General features: G+C 37.2%; 3 protein-coding genes across 4 annotated transcripts; all 3 read right to left on the bottom strand.

Moving 5' to 3' along the window:
• Window positions 1–473: 473 nt before the first annotated feature.
• Window positions 474–5823, bottom strand: LOC106926505 (heterogeneous nuclear ribonucleoprotein A/B-like). The gene is made up of 9 exons (XM_015001471.2): window positions 5706–5823; window positions 3787–3970; window positions 3512–3680; window positions 3268–3426; window positions 3006–3137; window positions 2821–2923; window positions 1847–1990; window positions 1354–1444; window positions 474–1148 (listed from the first exon to the last, which is right to left on the bottom strand). The coding sequence occupies exons 2-8, from the start codon at window positions 3942–3944 to the stop codon at window positions 1374–1376; spliced, it is 936 nt and encodes a 311-aa protein (XP_014856957.1). The 5' UTR covers window positions 3945–3970; window positions 5706–5823; the 3' UTR covers window positions 474–1148; window positions 1354–1373.
• A 2026-nt stretch (window positions 5824–7849) lies between these two features.
• Window positions 7850–10385, bottom strand: btg4 (BTG anti-proliferation factor 4). Its single transcript, XM_015001474.2, has 4 exons — window positions 9867–10385; window positions 8948–9085; window positions 8470–8731; window positions 7850–8317 (listed from the first exon to the last, which is right to left on the bottom strand). Exons 1-4 carry the CDS (start codon window positions 10037–10039, stop codon window positions 8114–8116), a joined length of 777 nt encoding a protein of 258 aa, XP_014856960.1. The 5' UTR covers window positions 10040–10385; the 3' UTR covers window positions 7850–8113.
• A 147-nt stretch (window positions 10386–10532) lies between these two features.
• On the bottom strand, window positions 10533–23902 carry slc25a14 (solute carrier family 25 member 14). Of its 2 annotated transcripts, XM_015001473.2 has the most exons (9): window positions 23741–23902; window positions 23093–23197; window positions 21451–21589; window positions 20156–20250; window positions 18236–18321; window positions 17861–17956; window positions 17065–17189; window positions 16780–16993; window positions 10533–15034 (listed from the first exon to the last, which is right to left on the bottom strand). In XM_015001473.2, the coding sequence occupies exons 2-9, from the start codon at window positions 23181–23183 to the stop codon at window positions 14993–14995; spliced, it is 888 nt and encodes a 295-aa protein (XP_014856959.1). In that variant the 5' UTR covers window positions 23184–23197; window positions 23741–23902; the 3' UTR covers window positions 10533–14992. The 2 variants fall into 2 exon arrangements, with proteins under 2 accessions (XP_014856959.1, XP_014856958.1); XM_015001472.2 differs by lacking the exon at window positions 23741–23902 and having other exon boundaries at window positions 23093–23339.
• Between the last annotated feature and the right edge of the window lie 416 nt (window positions 23903–24318).

The following is a 24318-nucleotide window of genomic DNA, read 5'->3' as shown; positions in this document are numbered from 1 at the left end:
TGTAATGAATAAATACAAATTTCACTTTTTGAATGGAATTACTGATTTAGGTCAACTTTTTCATGATATTCTAATTTTATGACCATCACCTGTATATTCCCCATCACCAGCACACCATATTTTAATACTTTTGAAAAGCACCGAATTTCCACAGCCAACTTCTTGGCACATGACCTTTTGTGTTTTTCTTTCCGATTGTCAAGTGTTTGCTGGACGAATCTCCACCAGGTGGCGACAGATGTATACTAAAACTAGTTATTTCCAGGACACTGAATTTGGAATCCCTTAAGTTGTAAGCCACAAACAGACGTAAACTGCATAAATACACTAATTTATACACAACTAGAAATTCTGGACCCTTCATGTTTTTAAAATACCTGTAAATTGATGCTTTGTGAAACAAGACTCCAGAAATTCAAACTTAAGCCAGTTATATTTAACAGTAACATTAAAATAACAAAATAGAACAGAGATTTTACCAAATGTGAATGTTTATTACTAATAAAGGCCAGAGACACTGGCTAAGAAGACTACACTGGCAAGATTAAATCTGTCCAAAAAAGAAAAGAAAAAACAAAAACAGGGGGACAATCTAAAATCAGCGGTACTTAAATACTCTAAACAGAAACACCCACATTACGTCCTACACAGCTGTAGGCCTTCACACGTCAGCCTCACTCAAATGGTTTTCACGTATTCAGACAAACTTCACAAGCCCTCCAAATAAAAAAAAAAAAACTCAACTTAAACCCCATTTTGATTCAACAAACCTGCAAGCGTCAGAACAAAAAGAAAAAAATTACTGAAAACTGGTTTTATTTGTCAAAAAAGCTCCTTTACAGCGCAACGATTTTATACTGTAAAGCCAGCACACATGTAAAATACAACCCTTACAATACATTAGAATCAAAACAGGTACCAAAAAGTACAGTAAAAATTACACTTCCAGTGGAAATGTGGAGGGGGAAAAAAAAAAAAAAAAAAAAAAGAACACACCAAAGGGAAAAGCAAAACAAAAAGGCTAAAAAAAAAAACATGGAAAAGTTACATTTCAGATGTTTTCTGTACAAATGGTCTTCTGTCATAAAAGAGGTCTTAGTGAACCCAGTGTGTCCGTCCTGCCGTCGGTGTTACTGGATCACTGGAGTCTTGAGGAACACAAAAGGTTTAAGTTAAACTTAAATCTGAATAAAGTGCAAAAACATTATTCATTACCAAAAAAACCCCAGAATAATTAAATAAAAACCAAGACAGCAAATTCTGTTCATCTGAGCCTACTGTCCTGGTTGAGCTGCTGATTCAAGAACTCCACGCATTTATGTAGCGTATGTGAATGTGTTGCAGTCGGCATACCTTCTGCCACCAAGTGATCATCAGTACGGCTTGTAGCTGGTCTGGTGTGCCCCCCGCCTCGGGGTTTTACCATAGCTGGCATTCCCCTGGTCTGTCATGGAGACAAAACAAGAAAGTCAGACACTTTGGCAGGAAGTTTCTCTACTGTCTCCTAAATATAAACATCAAAGGATGTGGACGGATGTCCATCTTTAAATGGTCACCCTTTAATCCCTGCAAACCAAACTGGGACCAATTGGTAGGGAAGAAAAGATGGCAAATGGAGAGAAATAAAAATCACACCAAGTGGTGAAGAAAACTCTAAATATGGTTGAAATGAAATTCCCAGCATCTAAGTGTTCTTTCATAATTTCAATACTTCCAAAGACTTGAACACTTCACCATCACTGGGACCATCAAGTCATTAGATGTAAAATACTCAAAGCCACAGAAATTAAAAAAATATATAAAAATCTGAAGACTGATGAAACAAGTTCATCGACTTATCACTTACTGTAGTCATATCCGGTGCCATATCCATAGTAACCAGAAGAGTAGTCGTAATTGCCGTAGCCACCGTATCCACCGTAGCCATAGCCTTGACTGCCATACCCCTGGTAGTAGTTTCCGTAGCCCTGGTTCCAACTCTGGCTCTGACCTGAGACAACAATTGATCTTGTTCAGACTGAATACAAAGCAAGGGCGGCCTCCCTGGCCTAAAACCCCTTAAAGACGACTGGTATGCAATGATGTGCTTCCGTTTGGACAATCACTAGAACTCACAAGAATTGAGAAACAAGAGCGACTACGACTAAAACCTAAAAGTAATGAAATGATAATGAGAAATAAATTGTCCTCCGATGGAGGGGTTCCCAAACTTTTACATGCCATGAAATCCCAAAGAGCATTAACGCCTGGCTGAGGACCTACTTTTCAAATCAAAATTTGTAGAGAAACATCAACCTTTAGAATGCTTTTGTATTGACTATTGAATAATTGCATTTATTAAGAATAACTGCTGTTTCACACCTTCTGATTCTAGATGGCCATGAGTTCTATGGTGGAAAGTTCTATCAGATAATATGTCTATTACCAGATAATAACATTTTTCATTACAATCCCCTCTTTATTATAAAAATATGTAATACTTCATACTAATCCCATCAAATTTTACGTCATCCCCACAGTTCTTATGGTGCTTGCTGCAGAGTAAGTTCCTTTAGCCTTTTTCATTATCAAACATTTCTATTTCTTGCTTGCTACACTAGCTTGAGGAGCAAAGTAGCTTGATTATTTTTACAGCCAATTTGAAAATGAGCATCAGGAATAACATTTATATCAATTTAAACATTTAATAAAAAAATAAAAAAAAGAAAAAGGTTTTTCCTCATCTTCCCTCCAACTTTGAGGTACTTGCATCGCCCCCTGGTGGCACACATTTGAAAAACACTGCTCTACTATATATGAAACAGTAGCTTTGTCGTTTACCTCCACGGCCCCTTCCTCCCCGGCCTCCGTATCCTCCTCCACGCCCCGTCCCATACTGCTGCTGCTGGTACACCTCCTTCGGCTGGGCGATCTTCAGCTCACACTGTGGAGGAAATGAAACCCGTGTCTTGAGCTGAAGCCAACCAGCTTTGAGAAGGCAAAGAAAGAGGGACGAGAGTACACACCCTGCCACCTTCGATGGTGTGGTATTTCTTCTCCAGACACTTCTTGACGCTGGCTTCATCTTTATACGTGATGAAAATGAAGCCCCTCCTTTTCTTGGATTTGGGGTCAATGGGCAACTCGATGGTCTCAATCTAGAAGGAGAACATCACAATATAAATGCTGCAAACTTCAAGTGCAACTTCAGTTCACATAAAAAGAAGGTTTGCTAGAAAATATATGCAACCTGTTTCAACGATGTCTCTACTATAACTGGACACCAACCTCTCCAAAAGCGCCAAAGTATTCCCTGATAGCCTCCTCGGTTGCTTCAGGATTCAACCCTCCAACAAAGATCTTCTTAGCAGGCTCTTTCTTCATCGCCATCGCCCTTTTAGGGTCGATCTGACGTCCGTCAAGTCTGTGTTCTTTCTGTTCCAGCACCTACAGAAACAAAAAGTATCGGTGACTCCAAGAAAGTCAATTGACACATCTCAGGAATGCGTTTTGCTGTTTTAAGGAGGCTCACTTTGTCCACACTGGCAGAGTCTTTAAAGAGCACAAAGCCGAAGCCTCGGGACCGGCCAGTGTTGGAGTCCATTTTGATGGTGCAGTCTGAGACCTCCCCAAACTTGCTGAAGTAATCCTTTAGGTCTTTTTTACTCGTGTCCCAGCTGAGGCCACCAACAAACATTTTTCTGCAAACCGAAGACACAAAACACTTCCATCTCTTCTAAAAGACAAAACTTATTCCCTTAAACCCAGTAAACACTGGAGTTAGCATGACTATCTTTAAACTCTTACCCAGCATCCTCTTCTCCTTTGCTGGCGTCGATCTTGCCACCGTCTGTGCCGCTGTCCTGGCTGTCGTCGCCCCCCATCAGCTCCTGCTCGGCTCCATTCTGGTCCTCGTCTCCGTTCTGCTCCGATGTCTCCATGAGCAGATTCTCTGCGTCTGCCATTCTGAAATGGGTTTCTGTTCAAGAGACTGAGTACACACAAGCACAAAATTCAAATTATGAGGACCAACACTTGAAATGTTGAACAGTCATAACAGCTTAGTTTCTTTTTGTTTTTAAAGTAGAAAAATGATGAGATGTTAATAAATTTGGCCGTTTAAGGCCAAGAAGGAGCAAAATTTATGCCTTCTAAAAAAATGCCCCCAAAGGATCACAGAACTTTATATTTTTGGTGAAAGACAGAGCTCTTCAGTGCATTTCCAATTCATGCAGTTATGTGAAAACTTTTGTTTTCTCCTAGAGAAAATATGAAACCATGGTTACTGCAACTGATAAATACTAATCCTAAGGAGTATATGATAAAATAAAAAGAGTGCTGTAATGTTTATATGGCTAATTAGTTCTTCAAATCAAGTTCCCTCCAAAATACTCAACCTTGCTTGTGTTTCAGCATTTCAATAAAACTGAATAAATCATGAGCCATAATACATCCGTTTAATATTTTTATAATTAAATCACAAAGCACCACTTTCTGGGAGTATACATTTCATTTGATGAGTTCAAATATGTTCAATCTGCACTTATGTATTCATTTAAAGCAAGTATTTGACAATTTTCTTTCCTGGGACAATTAAAATGCCTTGTGTAAAAATAATTGGATTTTTAAAGTACGCCACTATATTACAGACTATACTATTTTTGTCTACCATATCTGAGAGTTCTAAGGCATTTGCTCCAGAAACTTCACTCTTTTACAACATTGATTGATGCAAGCTGCCCTTAAAAACTAAAGAACTTCACCGTTTTTGTTCTTCAGTGGTCTGAAAACTGGCAAATTATTTTCATAAATTAAAAGCATATGCCATTTTAATTAATATAGAATATCACCATAAATGAATAAGTACTCTACTTTCCTTCCCCAACTAGCCTTCAAAGCCATCAATGTATAATTTTGGATTGAATAGTTCAATATAACCACATTACTTGAACTCGTCAAACTGGGCCTGAAAGTTTCCTAATAAACTAACTTCCACTTAAAAAAAATACATTTATTGGTACGTTGCAAACAGATATGAAGTCCAAGCTCCAAAATGAACAAGTCTTCTTTCTTCTTTTTCACAAATTGAACTAGAATTTCGCAAACAGAAATGAATTTAAGTGATCCCGACTATGAAAGGCCTCCTTTTTCGTAGTATGGCAGAAAGATTACACGTTTCTGATGATCGCTTAACTGCTAAGATTCATTCATTTCTAGACAAAACGGTACAACACAAAAGTAAACATGAGGAAATGATGAAAAAAGAGAGATGTGTGCATCTCTGAGGCTCCATAAAACGACAATATATAAACAAAAAGAGAACGAGCGCCGCGAGTCTCCATGTTGTTGAGCGTTTGAGCGGACCGCGCTTTGCCTCGTACCCGCTCGGGACAAATAGTAGGCCTCACTTGCAGCTAATCACTAAGGAGCTCATTAAATTACTAATAACAAATAGTCTGGGAGTATACACCAATAAACAAGAGCTAAAGTATACGCATGTATTGCTTAGTAGCGTGGAAACAAGGAAGAGAGCGTTTCATTCATCGCTTTAAATAACCGCGTTCATGACCATTAGCTCCCTCGGCTAACTAAATGCTAACATCAAGACACGCCGCAAATAAAAACCGCCCCTCTCACAACAGACGCACACAGAATAACGCCTAAATAAAACTGAACCATCTCACTAAGGTTTAAGTGAGCTAATAACAACAGAATCCGCTGCTTACTTTGCGTGAATAAACCAGTGGGTCGCCGACTCGCAGCTCAAAATGGACACTCCAAATTCGCCGCTAACTCGTGGCAAAATATATACGACCGGATGTGAGCAAGCAGTAGGGAAGCTCGTAAAGACGGTGTATGTGATTGGACAAGGTCTTGGGTTTAATAATCAAAGCTCTTTCTCTATTGGCTGAGAGGGTAAAGGCTGTGACAAAAGGCATAGTCACCAGCCGAATGTTCTTTCTCTGTTAGCATTGCTTTTCACGCTGCTGTTTCTGTTTAAGATATATATCAACGCATACATATTAGAGTAGTCGCCGCATCGGCTTCTTTGCCCATGATACATGAGCACCTCCGCCATCTTGTGAGTGGCAAAGTTTCCGAAACAGGGTTTCTGAACAAAAGAAACACTCAATTTAATGTTAAACTAATTTTTGATATGTAATTGTATGTTTGTTTTTGTAAAATTTAGTTGAATAAAACAAAAAACATTTATTGTCCCTCAGTGGGAACATTCGGTTGGACCGGCAGCAAAGTGTCAGGCAAGTCGAAGCATCTAAATTTACACAAAAATAAAAATAAGAAAATAGAATTAAGAATGACATAGTGTACCGTAAGAGCTAAGTTACAGCATAAAACAGTACCAAACAGTTATTAAAATGCATACTCTGATTCAAAGAAATGTGCAACTGAGTAGGATAAAATAAGACATGTATGAAATGTGACTGTGTATTTGTGCATAAAACGAGACTATTTACAAAAACTAAAGAACAGAAACCAACAGGGATGTGCAGGAATGTTAATTAAAATGAGAAAACCTACACACTAAACAGTAGGGATGTGGACATTTCTGAGCATAAGTCTAATTATAATAAAATATTCCAGTTCCAATTGCTGGGAGGAAGGATCTATAATTACACTGCTTTGTGCACAAAGGATTCAGCACTGAAGGAGCTCTCCAATTCAGCAACAGCTTCATGCATGGGATTGACTGTCCAACAGGGGCTCCCACCTGTGGCCTGCACTAGGTTGAGAACTGCATCATTTTATTATGATGCAGTTGGCCTGATTGGTCTTCCTGATTAGTTTAACTGCTTTATCTTTAGATAAGCTGCTGCTCCTACATACTACACTACAGAAGACAGCTGATGCCTCCACAGAGTCAAAGAGGGCCTCCAGGAGCACCCCTTCCACTTCAGGACCTCATTCTTTTCAACAGGTAGTGTCTGCTCTGACCTTTCCTATAAAAACCATCAGTGTTATGACTCCAGTTCAGTTTATTGTTCAGGTGAACACCCAGATACTCCAAAGAGTACCAGTGTTGTAATCATTGAGAAAATATATCTTCAAAACAAAACTTAAATTGAACTCATCTCAAAAATAATAGCAACCCACTTAATTCAAATTTGTAATAAAACTGTATTATCGACATTATCCTGCAACCATAGAACTACTGTGTCCCTATAGTTGATGCCTCTTACTAAGAGGGAATTAAAAGCAGAGAGAAAAATTGATATGGCAATTTAACATTCAGTCTCAAACAGGAAAACTATTAAAATGCAGAACAGGCAAAATGGGAACATCAGGTTAATATGCAAATTAGATATGCTGGAAGTTTATCGCTTTAAAAAAAAAAAAAAAAAAAAAAAAAAGACAATCCAGAGCAGTGCAGCTTTGTACTTTACCATCTGAATGCAAATGAATCTTCTAGAAGACCAAAGGTGAAAGTTGTTCAACTCTGAATAAGTTTTCTGCTTCGTTCCAAATATGCAAACAATTCAAAATCCAGAAGGAAACATTTCATTTGGACTTATCGACTGCATAATTTACATCATGCACACATATGTAAATTATCTGATATACAGTGCATAAACCTGGAACAGGCACCAAAGGAGGCAAGTGTTGCTCATCTGCCATGAGCAGAATCGCATTACAAGATGCAGTCATGGTTTTCAGTAGAAATATGGAAGAGGTTTGCCCCTTTTATTATGATGCAGTTGGGGCTTTGAGGTGGTCATTGACACAAGTTCAAGTGTCAAATACCTCATCTGAATTCAAAATATCTTAAGTTCACATTCATACAGCCACCACCCACACCAAGTTGTTAGATGTCTAGGGGGAAGAAAAAAAGAAAAGAAAAGCACAACTGGCAGATGATGCAGAAATAAATTTATTTTTCAATGACAGTTCATTCTCACTTTATTCACATTTGATTTAATCCAAGTTAAAAACACATAGAAGAATTAGATTAAAATAGCACAATAAGTTTCATAAAAACCTGCTTAAACAGCAATATTTTAAACTATCAATTTAAACCAATTCAAATAAACTAATTTAAAGATTAAACAAACACTGTGAAACGAAGTCTAGTCTTAAAGGAATATATTCAGTACCAAGTGAAGAGCCACAGCCAACTTCAAGATCGAGATTTGGAGACCCAGTGGTACTTGTCGACACGGGGCCCCGCAAAAATAAACGTGGGCCGATTGGATTTAAAGCCTTTCTGATTGGAGAACTGAGACAGTGGACATCCAGTAGCAGAAGAGAAAGCCTCTCCAGGGAAACCCTTCCTCTTTTCTCTCACCCAGGTCTGCGGAGCTCCTGGAGAGAACTCACTTAACTGTGAGCAAGAGGGGTACAACAGTTACCAGAGTCAAAACATCTCAGAAAGACCCTTTTAAAATGACAAGAAAAGCTCATAATGTTGAGGCTAAATGAAGAAATGGACAATTTAAGAGTTTTGGACAATACTGTAGCTTCATGTGGGCTCACCCGGTAAATGCTGTTGGGGTTGATGATGGTTGGGATGGTTTTAGGCTCGAAGCCTGTGGAAGGGCAGGGACCTGATAGACTGCGGCTGCTGTTGCTACTCATGGTTTTGTCCATATCCTTGTCTTCTTCATCAGAAGAACTTCCTGACTGGATGTCGAGGCTTGCTCGCTCCACAGCTTCATGGATGCGTCGTGAAAATTCCCCATCTCGCCGACAGCTGTCCAACACCGAGACGCAGAATGGAGTGCTACGTTCACCGTACCTTCGAAAGAAAACAAAAGCAGATAGAGAAAGTTCCTTAAACACACCGACTCCAGTGGTTATTATGGCAATCTTTAAATCACAATTGGAAAAACAAAAAGGAATACGTTCTCCATTGCAGAAAGCCAAACTTAGTTTAATTTCACTTGACTGTCAACATCTGAGAACTCTGCAATGCCATTTATCACCACCACATCTGGCTCTCAGGTAAACAGACCTGCAGGAAACCTCTCCAGGGTCGACCCACACCGTTAGCTCCAGGGGCAGCCCTAGGTCTTCGTACCGCACTGCGCTCCGCTCACAGGCCTGCTGCAACACCGGGTCCTGCAGCTGGACACGGTTCATACGAAGACACCTGAAACCAGATTGCAATGACAAAATTAGAATCAGAGCTTCTTTGTCACAGAAGCACAGAGTTTCAATTCAGCAGTCCGTTCAAATAAGAGACAAACTGCATAAGACGGGACGACAGGTGTTTGAGACTGAAATTCAGTTTAGTAACTGCATTTACACCTTACCATAACCAGTATATTACTAACCAAACAAGAACTTAGTTCACACCATACCTCTAAATTTAACCAATAACCACCACAATACAACCAGAACTTGGCCTCATAAGGCCCAGTGGGCTTCAGTAGGTTAGTGAATGTGCCAGAAAATGTCCCAAGCAGAATAGTTAAACAAGTTCACAATTTAACCAAGAGTACTAAGTTATATAGAAGGCAAGAGTTCTTATTTTGACCTTTTATATAGCTTTAAAAGAAAACATATGGCATTTAAAAACCTCCAAGCTTATATGACAGAGCAATAAAATCATCGTAGGTTCAGTTATTTTTTGGGAGAAATAAAGCAGCCTACATTCAGCTGTTTTTAACCTAGGGAAAAACTCTGAAAATATTACATACAGTTAGAAATTGGTCACTTTCGTATCTGAGTGTCCCTTCAAAAGAAAATTGCTAGCATATTGGGATTATTGAGAATCACTTATTTTCTTAACCTACTCTAGATAGCTCAAGCAAACTTTTGGGCAAAGCATCTGACTAACTTGTAAGTGAACATTTATTGGTGAACAAAACCACCATAAGTGCAGCAGGATAACCCAACAGTGCATCACAATGAGATCCCAGGGTCCTCACCTGTAGGCCTGTCCTCTGGTGGGCACGCTTGGGTGCCAGTGATTCTTGTAGTTCTCGAACAGAGCCGAGGTGAGGGCGGCAGCAAACCGCTCCCTGCTGTCGTTATCCAGACAACCGTATCTTTTTACCAGCCGAGTGGTAAAGAACACAGCTGCAGCAATTTCCTCTTTCATGGTTTACACACTCTTTACTTTCCAGCTCAAAACACAGAAGCTATTCAGCTAAATAAGAATAAAAAACAAACTCAAATCATAAAAAGACTTGTACAATAAGCCTACTATAGAAATAGAAAAATAAAATTAACCAGACAGACAATGCAAGCAAATGTAATTGCGGCTGAAATGTCACAAAGCTCTCTGGATGGGCTACAAAATCTAAAAAACCTAAATCGCAACAAACTTAATTAGTCAAAAAAAAAGCAGCAGGATTTCAGCCTTAACACTTAAAAACAGCTTCTCCCTCCACTGCTTCTCAGGGTTTATTAAAAAGACAGCTCACCTGTGTGACAATCAGACACACCTGAACCGGGTCATATGATGACCCCAACAAGCGCTAAAATAATGCCTTCAATGCATCACTTTAGTGCTGAAATGCATCACTTTAGTGCTGAAATGTTGCAGCTGTTTTAACTAAAATGACACTCATTGTTTTTTGAATAAAGCATGCTTACACAGTCAGAGCATGTCCTTTATTTGAATGAACAGTAAATATAAATAACATTAAACCAAAGTGCCAAAAAAAGATTCACATAAAAGTTTCAACATTAACATTCATCAAGTAAAAAGTGAGAATACAGGCAACAATGATACAAGAAAATAATCATTGGCAGTGAAATATTTGTAATTTTTCTTTCCCAAGCAGACTGATTTATTGATTTATTACCTTCTCTGTTAAATAAGTCGAACATTTGAAAGCAAATGCATCGGCAGGTTGGTAGAAGAAACAAGCCTCCTTTCAGATTGATTCATTGGTTTGCACATTTTTAACTCATTGCAAATATGAAATGCCCTTAAATGCAATAATTATTAAGTCTGTGTATTTGCAAATAGATCAGTGTAATTATATTAAAAATCCTATATGAAAGAAGTCGCATGTCAGAAGAGAAACTGGCAGATTTGGGGGAAAAATATTCCCCCAGATCTGCCAAAGTCCAACTTTAACAAAACATGTATGCTCCACACATTTCCATAAAAAAGTGAATTCACAGCTATTTAACTAGTTTATTATGAATAAAAACAAAACATGTATGTTTTATTACCTAGCTATCCCCGCACAATAGGCCTTTAGGCTTCACGCAACAGATAGCAGATCTCAAGTATTTACAGACAAGAAAATATCCCAGAGCGTATTAAACAGAAACATTCAAGACTCATGAAAAGCTGCAACTTTCTCCAAATAATATAAAGTTTAACTTTTTAACTTTTTCAGGATCTTGAAAGAGCCAAATCTTTCATCAAGATAAAATCAGGACAGTAGAGCCTTATAGGACCTCTAGTGGTCAAGTTTTTAAATGCAACAATAACACTTCAACAGTTGCCAGATATTTAAGAGAGAAAATGTCCATCCTTCACTCAGATGTGATAAAGCCCATCCATTAGAATTAAAACTTCACAGACTATTTTCTGATTAGTGCAAGTCTGTTCAATCAGAGGAGAGTTCAACTACTGACCGTGAAATCACAACATCATTCCCCATGCAGAATATTGCCAAAGAATGAGACTTTTCCATTTTGTATCAAATACACCATCTGAATGCAAACAATTATTATTGCACAGGTTCAGCTGCTGGAATATGCAACTTTTGATGGTACCAAAAAGCATGCCACAGACCGAACATCAAGACCCCACCAGCTTTTAAAAATATGGCGTAACACAGCCAAACCCACCATGTAAATGGAGCTTTTCTTGCTTATTTTGATGACGGCATCGGAAAATTTGAATGAAGATTAATAATAGCTGAAGAGAGAAATGTATTGCCATGGCCAACACAATGTAAATGGTGTCTTGCTGTCTAAATAAAAAGACAAAAATATACTCAAGATCAAATTCTCAATGGTGATTTTAGAAACACACTTTAGGAAGATTTAGACCTCAGTTTGTTTCACAGCTGTTTTGTGCATATTAAAGGAACAGTCTGTTCAAAGAACATTGAATTTGACAAAAAAACAAAGTTATTGGAAGATGATTAAACTTTTTTCCCCCCAATAGAATATTTTCATAAAGATAATTATGACAGAGAACCAACTCCTTTTCAGTCAGACATCAAAACAGTTTTCATTTACATTCTCAACATTGTGCAAATGAGCTAATAGCTACATGCTATAATGGAAAAACTGATTACTGTAATGAGATGAATCTGTTTTCCCATTCCAAAAGACATAATGACTGGTTTTCTTAATGCTTTTCAGAATATACAGATTTGAACTAATTGCTCATACCTGAAATGTTGACAGAAACAAACCTTTGGCCTGAACACCAGTCAGAAACAAAGAAAATCTTTCCAATGAGTTCTACAACTTGGTGATGAAAACCTTTTTAACATCTGGCTTTTTTGTTTTGGCACAGAACAAAGTGACTTTAAGTGCTTCTTTGTTTTTGTGTAAATCAAAATGTTGCCAATGTTGAACCCAAAATGTCTCATGATCTGAACTATTAAAAAAGAAAAACAAACACCAAATAATTGTCTTATTTTCCTAAAGTAGCAATTTGTTTTTTTCTACATTTTCTTCATTTTGAATTTTCAACCAATCACAACACTCCTCCTTCAATCCCTGCATTACTACAGCAGTAAACATTCAGCAACTTTTGAAGCAGATGATAAAAGTGCCCCAGAACTCCACAAGATAATTAAAGGCATTTATGATTAAGAAGGGGATACAATGTGTTGAAACTGGAGAGCTTTCAGAAGAACATGAAGGAGAAACACATTTCAAACTTTAGCTTAAGTCAACAAAAACCTACAAGCTCACAGCAGAATCTTTTCTGTAAACTTTTAAACGGAAACAGACGCTGTTGCATCTTTGAAATTAACCAGTCATATTAGAAATAAACTTATGAGGCTGTATTGACAGGGTTTGAAATTTGTGACAATAGATCATATTGCATATCATAATGCAGTAAGTTACTCATCTGTACTTTGGAGACATTGATAGGACTGCCTCCTGAATAGTTAGGGGCATTTTTATGTACTTTCTTTTCTCTTATTTTATTGATTGTTTTATTTTTTTCTTTTTAGTGTGACTTGGACTTCAACTGAAATAAAATCAATCAATCTATTTATATTTAGATTGGAGGGAAATCTAGAAATCTTAATTCCAATCAGTTGATTTACTTTTTCTCCAGTTTATTTATTTTTTTGTTAAAAAAAAAAAAAAAAAACAAGCCTTAAACACGTTAAGATTTAATTGTACATTTTTCTTTTGGATTCAAAAGAATTGAATCAGAATGCAATTTTTATTTCTTAAAAAAAATGTAGTGAATCTAGAGTTAAAACAATGAGCTGCTGATTTCGACGTCATTTTCTGTCGACTGAACAAAGAGCATGAAAACGTTTCTTCAGGAAAGTCAGATCAAACCAGTAGCAGTTGGGATCTTAATTATTAACTTATAGAGAGGATTAAAGAAAAATATATAACAAAAGACTGAATCCAGGAAACAGTCGCTGTTTACTCTATAAATACAGAGGAAACGTAACTCAGGTGCTTATTCCCAATAAAACCATATGAACAGCGCAGACATTTTTTGTGGTTCGGAAACCTTTTAAAAAAAATTTGTGGGTTATCAGCCTCTGCCGGAACAGAAATGACTGAAAGAAATTTTACATTTTCACAAACAAAAAGTAAATAAGTTAGCATGTCCACAAACCTAAGAAGATTTCTAAACACAAAACACCCAGCTTTAAATATAACTCATATTCAAGTAAAATCCACATCTTCAGCTTTTAAAAGAAACATAAAATAACATTTGACATTTAAACATGTTTGGTGGTGTGGAATGTGAATATTTAGGTGTAATGTCTTTGGACCTATGCAATACATTTCAAATAAGTTAGCTTAGAAGTAAATGTGGTTTTCTTAATGCATGCAGAGCTCCCTGAATCTTATTTGGATGTCTTGCAGTGGAGCAGCTGCAGAGAAATGTAACGGGGCCTAAAAGAATCACAGTTTGGCACAAAATAAAAAACTGAATATACAGCTGATTTACAGGAAGTACATCCACCTTTAACGGGTGGATGAGTCTGTACAGACATTTACATCATTTACCCTGTCAGGACAGAAATTACCAACCAGTTAGTTCCCTGTTGCTGTCTCAGAATGGAAGTGAACAAATTCAAAGGAATACGTCACTGAGGCAAAATAAGACAAAAACTTCATTAAAATTAGCAGCTCTGTAAAATAAAGTATAAATATAAATAAGAATGCAAATGTGTCACTTCTTTTCTCTTTGGATACTTTGGTTCAGTTGGGATCTTAACAGCACATTTTATTTTCCAAAATCTTCCTATAGACAGATTTTCTAACTCTTTTCACATAAAAACAGACGTTTTCACGTTTATTACTTCCTTTCATTCTGGACATCTGCTTTACCTCCAGCCTGTAACAGTTAGCCTGTCATTTGTTCAGTTTTTCTATAAAATATAAAGCATCGTGGCTTTAAAAAGAATCTATTCATTATGGCTGTGCCGCCGCATGAAACTATGCGCAGTTAGATCAGATGTTCCAGTGTTCGACTCATCTTATGAAGTTGGACAAATCAGTTCAGGAGTAGTCAGTTCAGTAGGTAAACACACAAACCTGCAGGAAACCTGAGTGCATGATGAGGATCATTTTTTTTTATTAATTCGTGACTCAAGTGACCTATTTGATTGAATCTCCCTTCTTTGCCAGCTCTCCACACACTTAGCTGCCTGAGGAGTGTCCAATGTCACGGCGTGGAACTAAAATGGCGTGAAAACAAAAACGGTGATGGTAAAAAAAAAATATTTACACGAGTGCAGTGTGAGGTTCTGTCTTATTTACAGAGTGGGGGCTTGCTGGTGCACATAAACTCCTGGCTGCTGCTCTGTTCAAACTCCACTTATCTCTGGGAATGTCCAGCAGACCAGCGCAGTCCCACGTGCGGTCCGTGTTAAAACGGGAGATTCTTCAGCTGCTCGAACGTGATGAAGAACTGGATCGGTTGCTAAGGAAAAGCTCAGGAGTTTGTATAAAGGAGAAGCTTACTGGGAGTCAGATGACGACAATTCACCCTTCATTTTACTAGCAAATAGAATACAGGCTACAAACACAGGCTGGGAGTAACAAACCTGAACAGAAAGGGACTGAGTATGGTGGGGGATGTGTGATGCTGTTGGGCTATTAAAGTTCCACAGGCCTCTGGAATCTTCTTAACAGTGCATGGCATCATGGACATAAACGCAAGCTTTTTGTTCGCATTGCTAGATCTAGTTTTTTTATTTATTTATTTAAGTTTTACAGCTGACAAGATCAAAAAGTGCCAATAAACATATTTGTGTGTAGTTTTACTATATTCATTAATTTCACAATCATACGTCAATATTTGCAGCCACTGTTTACTTTCTCCAAGTCACAAAACGGTTAATTGAGTATGTTGGTGTTCATTATTGCAATAAATAGTATGCTCTTTCTAATTTTGTTAACAAGGTTAAAGTGAAAAGAATAATTATCGTTAGAAGTTGCCCTTAAAAAATTGGTGGATGATTTTAAAAAAATTGTGCGAAGAGGAAAAAATCAAATGTTCTTCCCTACGGATGGCAAAACTTGCGAAAGTAAGGGGGGATTACATTCTCCACTGAATAAATGTCTTTAAAGTAAAGGTTACATTTTTCTACACTATTCAAATTAACTTATTTTGATCCTCAGATCTACTTTTAGACAAACTGCAGGAAGTGTTAGCAGCTGAGTGTGGATCTAAACCAGTGTTTCCTAACTCTAACTCATTTAACAGTCACAGACCACCTGACCTGAAATTGTCTCCACAATAATGCAACTTAATATATATTGCAACCTGAAATGAAAATATTAGTCTCTTAACTCACTTATTGTTGTTTTCTTTGTTCATCTTTATGAGAAGAGTGGTGCTGTTAAATTTGACCGGCCACAACTAAGCCATGAACATGTCTACTTGGGCATTTTTGAGTTATTAAAAGATCCTGAAAGTGTCTAAGCTTTCCAATGACATCAAACACATGGAAATAAAAAAATAAGTTGATCTTTACTACCAAGTGTTGTGTGCATTACTAACATTTAGGACTATTTGTGATTTAGAAGCACAATTAAAGAAAAATGGACTTGAGTTGCTTTAGCAGAAACAAAAGATCCTTTTCTGCACCATTACATATAAAATAATCCACCCATTTCTGCCAATTGTATTTATTAACTGTATTTAATTATTTTTAACTAAATAAAAATAACAATACCTGTAGATGTGTAAACAAAGCATCATAAGCAAGCAAAGTCATAAAAAACAAAAACAATTCTGCCTAACAGAGACGGGTCCTATTGTGGGTGAGTGTTAGTTCAAAGGAACGTCCAATCGCTAGTGAACAGCACATCAACACTCTCACCAGCTACTCTAAGTAGTCCTGGAGTTGTTTTCTTTCCATCGGTGCAGAAGCTTTTGTTTTGGGTGACTTGGTTTTAAGCTTTCCATTTTAAGTCTTACATTATAATTTTTAAACACAATCCTTTGGTAAGCTAGCTGTAGCGTCGCACTTTGATCTAGCCTCACGGCAAGTAAACGGTTGTTTACATGCAGTACCTCGCGGACCACTAGGGGGGCCCCGCGGACCACCAGAGGTCTGGAGACCACAGTTTGAGTAAGACTGGTCTAAACTATTGTCTTTTTTTGTTTCTTCACTGAAATAGGTTTTTCTGTGTGCTTTTAAAGGATACGATGATATTCCAAGGCCCCAGTCGCAGCCAGTTTGGCCAGAATCCCTTATACAGAGCAAAGAATCCCTCATTACTCCACGTCTGCATCACTCCATCCAGCGTTCCTTTGTACATGGGGCTTCCAGACACAACCCGCTGATTCATCATGCGAGTCCGAACCACATCCACAGGGTTGGAGGCGATGGCCCCGGCCAGGCCACAAGTAAAACTGGACCTGTGGAAAACATTTTGAAAGTGATTAATACACAAAAACCAAGAAAAATTTGATATAAAGAAGAGACTGACATGAAATGTGTCAGGATGGTGTCTCCCACGAGGCCAGAGCGAAGGAGGTGCTTCTTTGTGACGTCATAGAAAGGAAGTTCCACTCCGACCACAATGGCTGCCCGCTGGGCAGTGGGGATGACACCCTGAAGAGGAAGAAGAAGAACAAAGTCTAACTTTGGCTTTATTGCAGAACAACTCTGAGTAAACTGCCAAGCAGTTTGTCAATATTTTCCAAAAATATTTCTATAACTGAAAGTAAAAAATTAAGCAAGTAAGATCTTTTCATCCTCATCTTTAGGCCTGGGGTTAGACTGGATATGGTTATGTATTTATGAGTAGAGGTCATACATACCATGTCTTTCAAAAGTATTCATACCTCATCCAGTTCTTTTTTTTTGTCTTGTTAAAACTGCAAACTTCAAAGTAGCTGTTGCCATTTTGCAGACTAGCATAAGCACTGCCAGGGGGAGTATGGAGAACCAGAATTTCCCAACAGACAACTTAGTTCGAAAGGCTAATAAATAGATTCATAAACACAAAAACAAAATATATATTATAATTTTAGTACGTTTTAGTTTTTAAAAAAAAACATGACATAGTTCCAGTTGGTTACAGTTTGTCCCCTTTAATTACCGTTTTTATTTATTTCAGTTCACAAAAATGTTTCCTCAATTTCAGTTCTGGTTATTTCATTAGTTTTATTTAACTATAATGACCTTGCCTCTGAACCCAGTCATCCCTGAACCCAATAAAACGTTCTACAGCAGCATTATTCCAAACATAATGGTCACAGAAGCGTCCAGAAAGAACCCACCCTCCACAGCCCTCTGGTGCCCTCGGTCTGGTAGATGTTGATGAAGTTGGACATCATGCTGCCCTGCAGCAGGCTGCCCTGCGCTTGCATTCTTATCTGGAATGAAAACAATTACGGAAAGTTATAATTTTTTTAAAGATTCTCATAAATGTATGTTTAGTAACTGGTTTATATGTCTACCACTGCTACAGTCAGCTGTTGACTTAATGAGAAATGTTGAGTTTTTCCTTATTAGTGACATCATTCTGATGTCATCTGCCTGAGTCCAGCATCCCTGGAAGAACACCGACCCGTTTCCATGTCAACGTACCACCAAAGCTGCTTTTATGTGTCGGCAAACAGACCCATCAGACTAATGTTACCATTAGCAATCACCTTGAGGACGTCAGTGGGGTTGGCCAGCATAGAGGACATCACCCCAGATACGACCCCACAGAAGATGTTGATGATCAATGTCTCATCTGTGAACCAAAGCACAGAAGTCACCACAGATGTTGAGGTATTTAAACATTTAAACAAGTCATAATGGAAATATCCATGTTTTAAATGTTTGACCTGATGATTCTGATTTTGTTTGTTTGGGGAAAAAAGGTTTTTATTTACATAACATAACCAGATCCATTAGCAATCACCTGGAGAACGTAAATATGTTTACGTTACCAAGTAAACATATTTAAAAGGAAATATGTTTGGATGTTTAAAATTAAATATAAAGAAATATATTAACTGCTGTTTTATGAAGGTTAGCTGCACTAATTGCAAATATAAACTCCTGATAAAGACTGTTTAAATTTTGTTCTCGTTTTAAAATGGAGAAGCCTTGTTGGAGAACAAGTGCTGCTACTCATTTTGAATTTACGCCAAATACAAATAAATTGCCAAGTAGCGACCTTTTGAAAGCTGTTTTTACAAATTCTGACTTCACATGTGTTCTAAAAATAACCTGAATCAACTAAAAACGGATGCTTAAAGAAGCTGCACAAAAATAAGAGTGTGGAAACTGGTCACAATGTTCTGAACAACTAATCTTTACACATTACAACTATAGTGAGAATTCAAGGTCTAATTAATTCTAGTTCAAGGCTGCTTGTGAGGTCAAAACAGTACATTTACTGAAAAATATAGTTTATCAGAATTATACACAATAAAATGAGTACAAGGCCTTCAGTCTTCCCTTCTTGCATTAGATTGAGGAAAATCATGATTAAAATAAAGATAAGTGAATTGAGTGAAAATTAAATTTAAAATAACTGCTTGGAGCTGAAATATTTGTAGCTCTGCAGTGTCTCCAGGAACTTTACTCAGAAACTGCACTGCAGTCGATGATGGTAAAGAGACACCGGGGAGAAGAGAATGTTGTTGGCAACGGCAGGTAGTGGTGGCAGATAAAGCAGGAACCAGTCAGTAGGAAAAAGTCATATAATGAATCATGAAGAGAGGGGGGAAAAACCCAAAGAGCAGCCATAAACATCCTGACAGTCTGAAAAACATCATGGCGCCACTTATTTACACACAAGTGAAGCTAAATGTAATTTGGATGTCAACCAAAGTCATTTAATGTGCACACTGTAGATAAAGCAATCACTCAAATACCTCAATCTCTTTATCAAAACCTCAAAATACTTGTTTTTTTTTTTTCAAAATATATCAGTCGTATTTCTTCTAATGCTCACAAACATAATCCTTGTCTGTATCAAAAAAACATAATTCTGTTATAATTTTATCATATTTCTATTTGGTATCAGAGACCGTCAGAGCAAATCTGACCTCTAATTATTACTACACTTCTTCTTTTGTAAAAAATTTCCTCAAAATCTAATTTCCTGAAGTTTGTTTCCCTCTTATTTAACTTGCAAATTACTGGAGTCGGGTTATTACAGTGACTCTGCTTCAAATAATAATAAAGGAAAGTTTTAAGGAGTTCTCCCCATTCTTTGTTTAAATTAAGTTGACTGCATTGCTTCTGTGAGAAAAAATCTATTAAGCAGGGGTGTAAATACTACATTCAGCTCCCAACATAAGTTTTTAATATGACATAAAAACGTGAAGTGAAACTTGTTGATTTTTCTTCTGCGACTGGAAGTTTTTACACCTAAAATAAAACAAAGCATAATTAATGCTATTCTAGTCTAGCTTCTGCGTCTGCAAAACTGTATAAACAATTCATAACTTTGAAATCCAAGCTTAGAGGGGGTTTTTTAAACATTGGAAATGGTTTCAAACTAATAGTTTATCCAACTAAAAGATGGAAGAATGCACAGGAGCATACTTAACAAAAAATATGCAAACACTTACCTTCTGGGTGAGTGACAAAGAACCTCTTCAGAGAGTTGTACGTTCCTATTTTGATTGTACCATAGGAAGCTTGTCTCAGAAGAGCCGGGGAAATCCTGTGCAGAGCAGTAAAATAAAATTAGTCAGTTGAAGTCAACAATTTATATGCAAGACAAGGAGTGAAACATCTGAGTCTACGTGAAAAGTTTGAAGTAGCATCACTGGACCAATCAACTTTGAACTGAACTAGTATTGTGTAAATACACTGTAACACCGTTAATTAAAGGTCAAAGTAGAAAATATCAACAAATCTTGAAAGCGATAGAAAAAAACTAGAAGAAATTTTAAAAATAATAATTAATTAGTGGTCCATAAAAATGTTGGAAAACAGTTCTCTAATATCTGATGACCAGTGATGGCATAGTTACTTTGAAAAAGTAACTGTAATAGTTGCACAACTTTACGGACACGTTCATTCGTGGCTGTTCTCACGTTTATTACGCTGTTCAGATTAGTCTCGATGTTTGCAGTTTTCTGGAGCGCAATGAGAAGCTCGACATCATTCAGAGATAATACATGAACTTGACATTAACAAAGACAATCAATCACCCAGAAAAGGGAATTTGAATTCTTCTTTCCATGTTTGGCAGGTGAAATACTAGAAAATTGGATTAGTATCCCTAATACTACTAATGCATCAACACTAAGAACTCCCACCTTTTTCAGTGAACTATTTCAGTAGGTTTAGGAAAATGCTCAAATATAAAGAGTATACTTTTGATGCATAAATGAGAAAAATCTTGTAATTCCTTCACTTTTACTACTACTGCTGCTTGTACTGAAGACCCTGCAAAACTGCCTTATCTGGTTTGTGTTATAGATCAGAAATCTGGTTTACTGCTTCCAGTAGGAAAAATCTCCTGAAATATTTCCAGGTGTTCCAACATCACTGAATACTAGAAGACTCAGAAACAAATCAAAAACATTGTGTCAGTTCACTAGCTATAAAGAGAAGGATAATAAACTACCAGTGATGATCAAATCTTCATTTAAAAACAGCAGAATAACACCTTTAAAGTTAATGGGCTGGGTTTCATGTTAAAATTATAAACTACTGAGAGATGTGAGGTCTCTAGTTTTCCATCTAGTTTAGCAAAAATGTAAAGAAACATTTGGTGTTATCCATAACTGAACCTAATATATTCCTAAAAGAAAATATGAGCTATCTGCTTATTTGAAGTAGATTGTTCTTAACCAGAAAATAAAAGAGGAAATCAAACTCAAGAACAAAATGTGAGCAAGACACGCCGACCTACCCAGAGTAGAGCGCCAGCATTCCCTCCTCCTTGCTGATCCTGAGGAAAGCGTGGAACATGCCCTTGTAGCGCACCTCCGTGTACTGGCACTGACCCTGGACCTGTAGCCGGGTCTTAGCCAGGTCCACAGGAAATGTCCCTGAAGATGGAAAATAACACAGATTAATATGATGACAAATTTTGAGAGGGATGTTAGCCTCAAATATTTATTGGGATTTTATGTGACAGTCCCATACAAAGCAGCACACTATGGTGATTTTTCTACAAGTGAAATATATAAAATTAAGGCCCAGTGTAAATACTTTTATTGAACCATGTCTGCTGCAGTTTGAGCAATAAAGATTGGATTCTGGGATTTTGTTCCATCTTCTTTGTAAAAATAGGTTAAACTCAGTCAGGTTAGATGGACAGTTTATGTAAACATCAGTTTTCCAAGTCTTTTCAATTGGATTTTGGTAAAACTTTGACTGGTCCATTCTATCTTCATTTAGTAGGTGTTTTTTACTCAGACTAATCCATCTTTCCATCTACTCTGATCAGTTTCTACCGCATGATGTTTTACTATTAGGAAGATGTATTCAGTGTTAGCTACATTTACACTTAGGCTAACTCTGTCACTTAATTATGTGACTACTGAAGGTCATTGGTTGCACAGGATTTTATGTATTGATATCAGTGTAAAAGCAACAAGATATTGTTTACTTTCTACTTCGCAATCCAATACAGATTTAAATTGCATTAAAATGTGTGGTTTTAATGTAGAAAACCTCAAGAAGCATGGATACTTCTGCAGGGCATTGCATATTATGTTATTAATTAAACATAACATTAATCTCCAGTCAAATACCTCCACCTTTTACAACTTTTATAAATATTTATGCAACTGAAATAATCAGTAATAGGATGATAGATTTTATACATATACAGCTCTGGAAAATAATACTAAATCCCATTCAAAACCAAATACAGATTTCTTAACTCTTCCTTAGTTAAAACATTAGTATTGTTATTTCTAAATGAATATGAACTTGTTTTCTTTCCATTATTTGAGATCTGAAAGCACCGCATCTTTTTCTTTATTTTGACCTTTTCTCATTTTCTGCAAATACTTAATTGTTGCTTCGAATTTCAGAAACATGTTGTCAGAAGTTCATAGAATAAAAGAACAATGTTCATTTTACTCAAACATATACCTATCAAGAGTAAAACCAGAGAAACTGACAATTTTAAGTGGTCTCGTAATTTTTTTCAGAGCTTTATATTTCTACAGGAATAATTTTCCAATTTAGCTAGAGGCTAGCTCTGACTAAAACCTGCTGATATCACATGAAAGATGCAAAGTGAGGCTAACTGCCATTCTGCTGTATCTTTGACTTTGTAAGCTGTGCACATTATATATTCCAGACTTATTTATTAGGTTTATGTGAGATGGCCTTAAAATCTATTTAGCAGAATGCATCAGCTTCCCTTTGAAACCAGAGTCATCATCACTCTGCAGGTGCTGCTGCACAATTTCTCAGTAAATTTCAGAAGCTGGTGACAATTTATACATAAATCTGAAACAAATTAGTAGATAGTGCCCTTTGTATTTACATTAAAATAGACTGAAGCGAGTGTCTGTGTGTATTGGTGCATCAAGTACCGAATTCTGCGACAATCGAGGCTATTCCTCCGTAGATGAATGGCTTCCAGTTTAAGTTGACCATCTCTGTGTCGGCGGCGGCCGCTTCCATCTGCTGCAACCCGGCTAAAAACAAAAAAAGGCCCAGACAGAGGTCAACGCAATGCTGCAGCCTCTGACAGCACAGCATGTCGACAAGCATTGAGTTCTGGTGATGCTACAAATCAACAAGGCTCCTTGGCATCAGCATCCCCAGCATACTGCGCCGGAAAAAGACAGCGAATACCGTCTGGGGAGTCTCTTATCGTTGGGTCGCGTTCCTATTGGCTGAGAGTTAAAGCAGTCAAACGGTTCAGTGATTCTATTGGCTGATGGATTACACCATAACTGAGTCAGTTGAGTGACGGCAAGCGTCACTACCGAAGTTATCAATAATAACGCCAATAAACACAACTGAAGTTTCAGATTGCTTACAGTTTTAGGTCTTAGAATAAAATTTTAATTAAATAAAATAGTGTTTCTGAACTATATTTATTACATGGAAGGTCTCCGGCTCCCTGAAGCTTAAGCAGATGGCTGTTATTATTATTAGGCTAACGGCCATTCAGCTAACACTTCGAGGTTACCGGCAGACAGTTAGGCAGCACTTTGAGCCAAAATGTCCCCTACCTGTTGAGTCGAAAAAAATCCCCAAACCACGGGACTATTTGTCTTTGTTTCCCATAGCTCAATGCAGTCCCGTGCAATGACTTTACCAAAGTACAAGAAGGAAACTTATCTACCGTTAGCTACCCATTTGAGCTTGTGTAAAGGTCCAAATGATTGAAGCTCAACTTCCGTTTATACTTTCAAAATAAAATATTTTCGCGGAAAACAGGAACTGAGTCAAGACGATAGTTTTAAAACAGTATTTTCCTGGTTAAATAAAGGAAGGAAAAGTGAGGCGCACCACGAGATTCTCATTTCTGTCTGTAGTGTGGCAAGATGTATTTCCTAAGTAGTGAAAGTCTAACAGTGCTAAAGCCTTGAGTGAAACAAAGCTAAAATAACAGTGATTTCAGCTTTGTTTCATATGGAAACAAAGCTAAAATTCAAGTTGTTTATTTTCACTCCTGAAAGTTTGTATTTCATGAAATCAATGACAAAAAAGCAGTGTATTACATCTATTTGAAACACAGACACAGCATTGTTTTACTTTTATCTATTTGTCTCTATAAAAAAACATCAGCAGTCGACTCATTTGTTAT

This window comes from Poecilia mexicana, unplaced genomic scaffold, assembly GCF_051168715.1.
Source record: "Poecilia mexicana isolate PSO_F unplaced genomic scaffold, ASM5116871v1 scaffold_14, whole genome shotgun sequence".
In the NCBI taxonomy this organism is placed as follows: Eukaryota; Metazoa; Chordata; class Actinopteri; order Cyprinodontiformes; family Poeciliidae; genus Poecilia; species Poecilia mexicana.
Note: the sequence above shows the minus strand (reverse complement) of the source record. Positions and strands in the feature narration are given on the sequence as shown.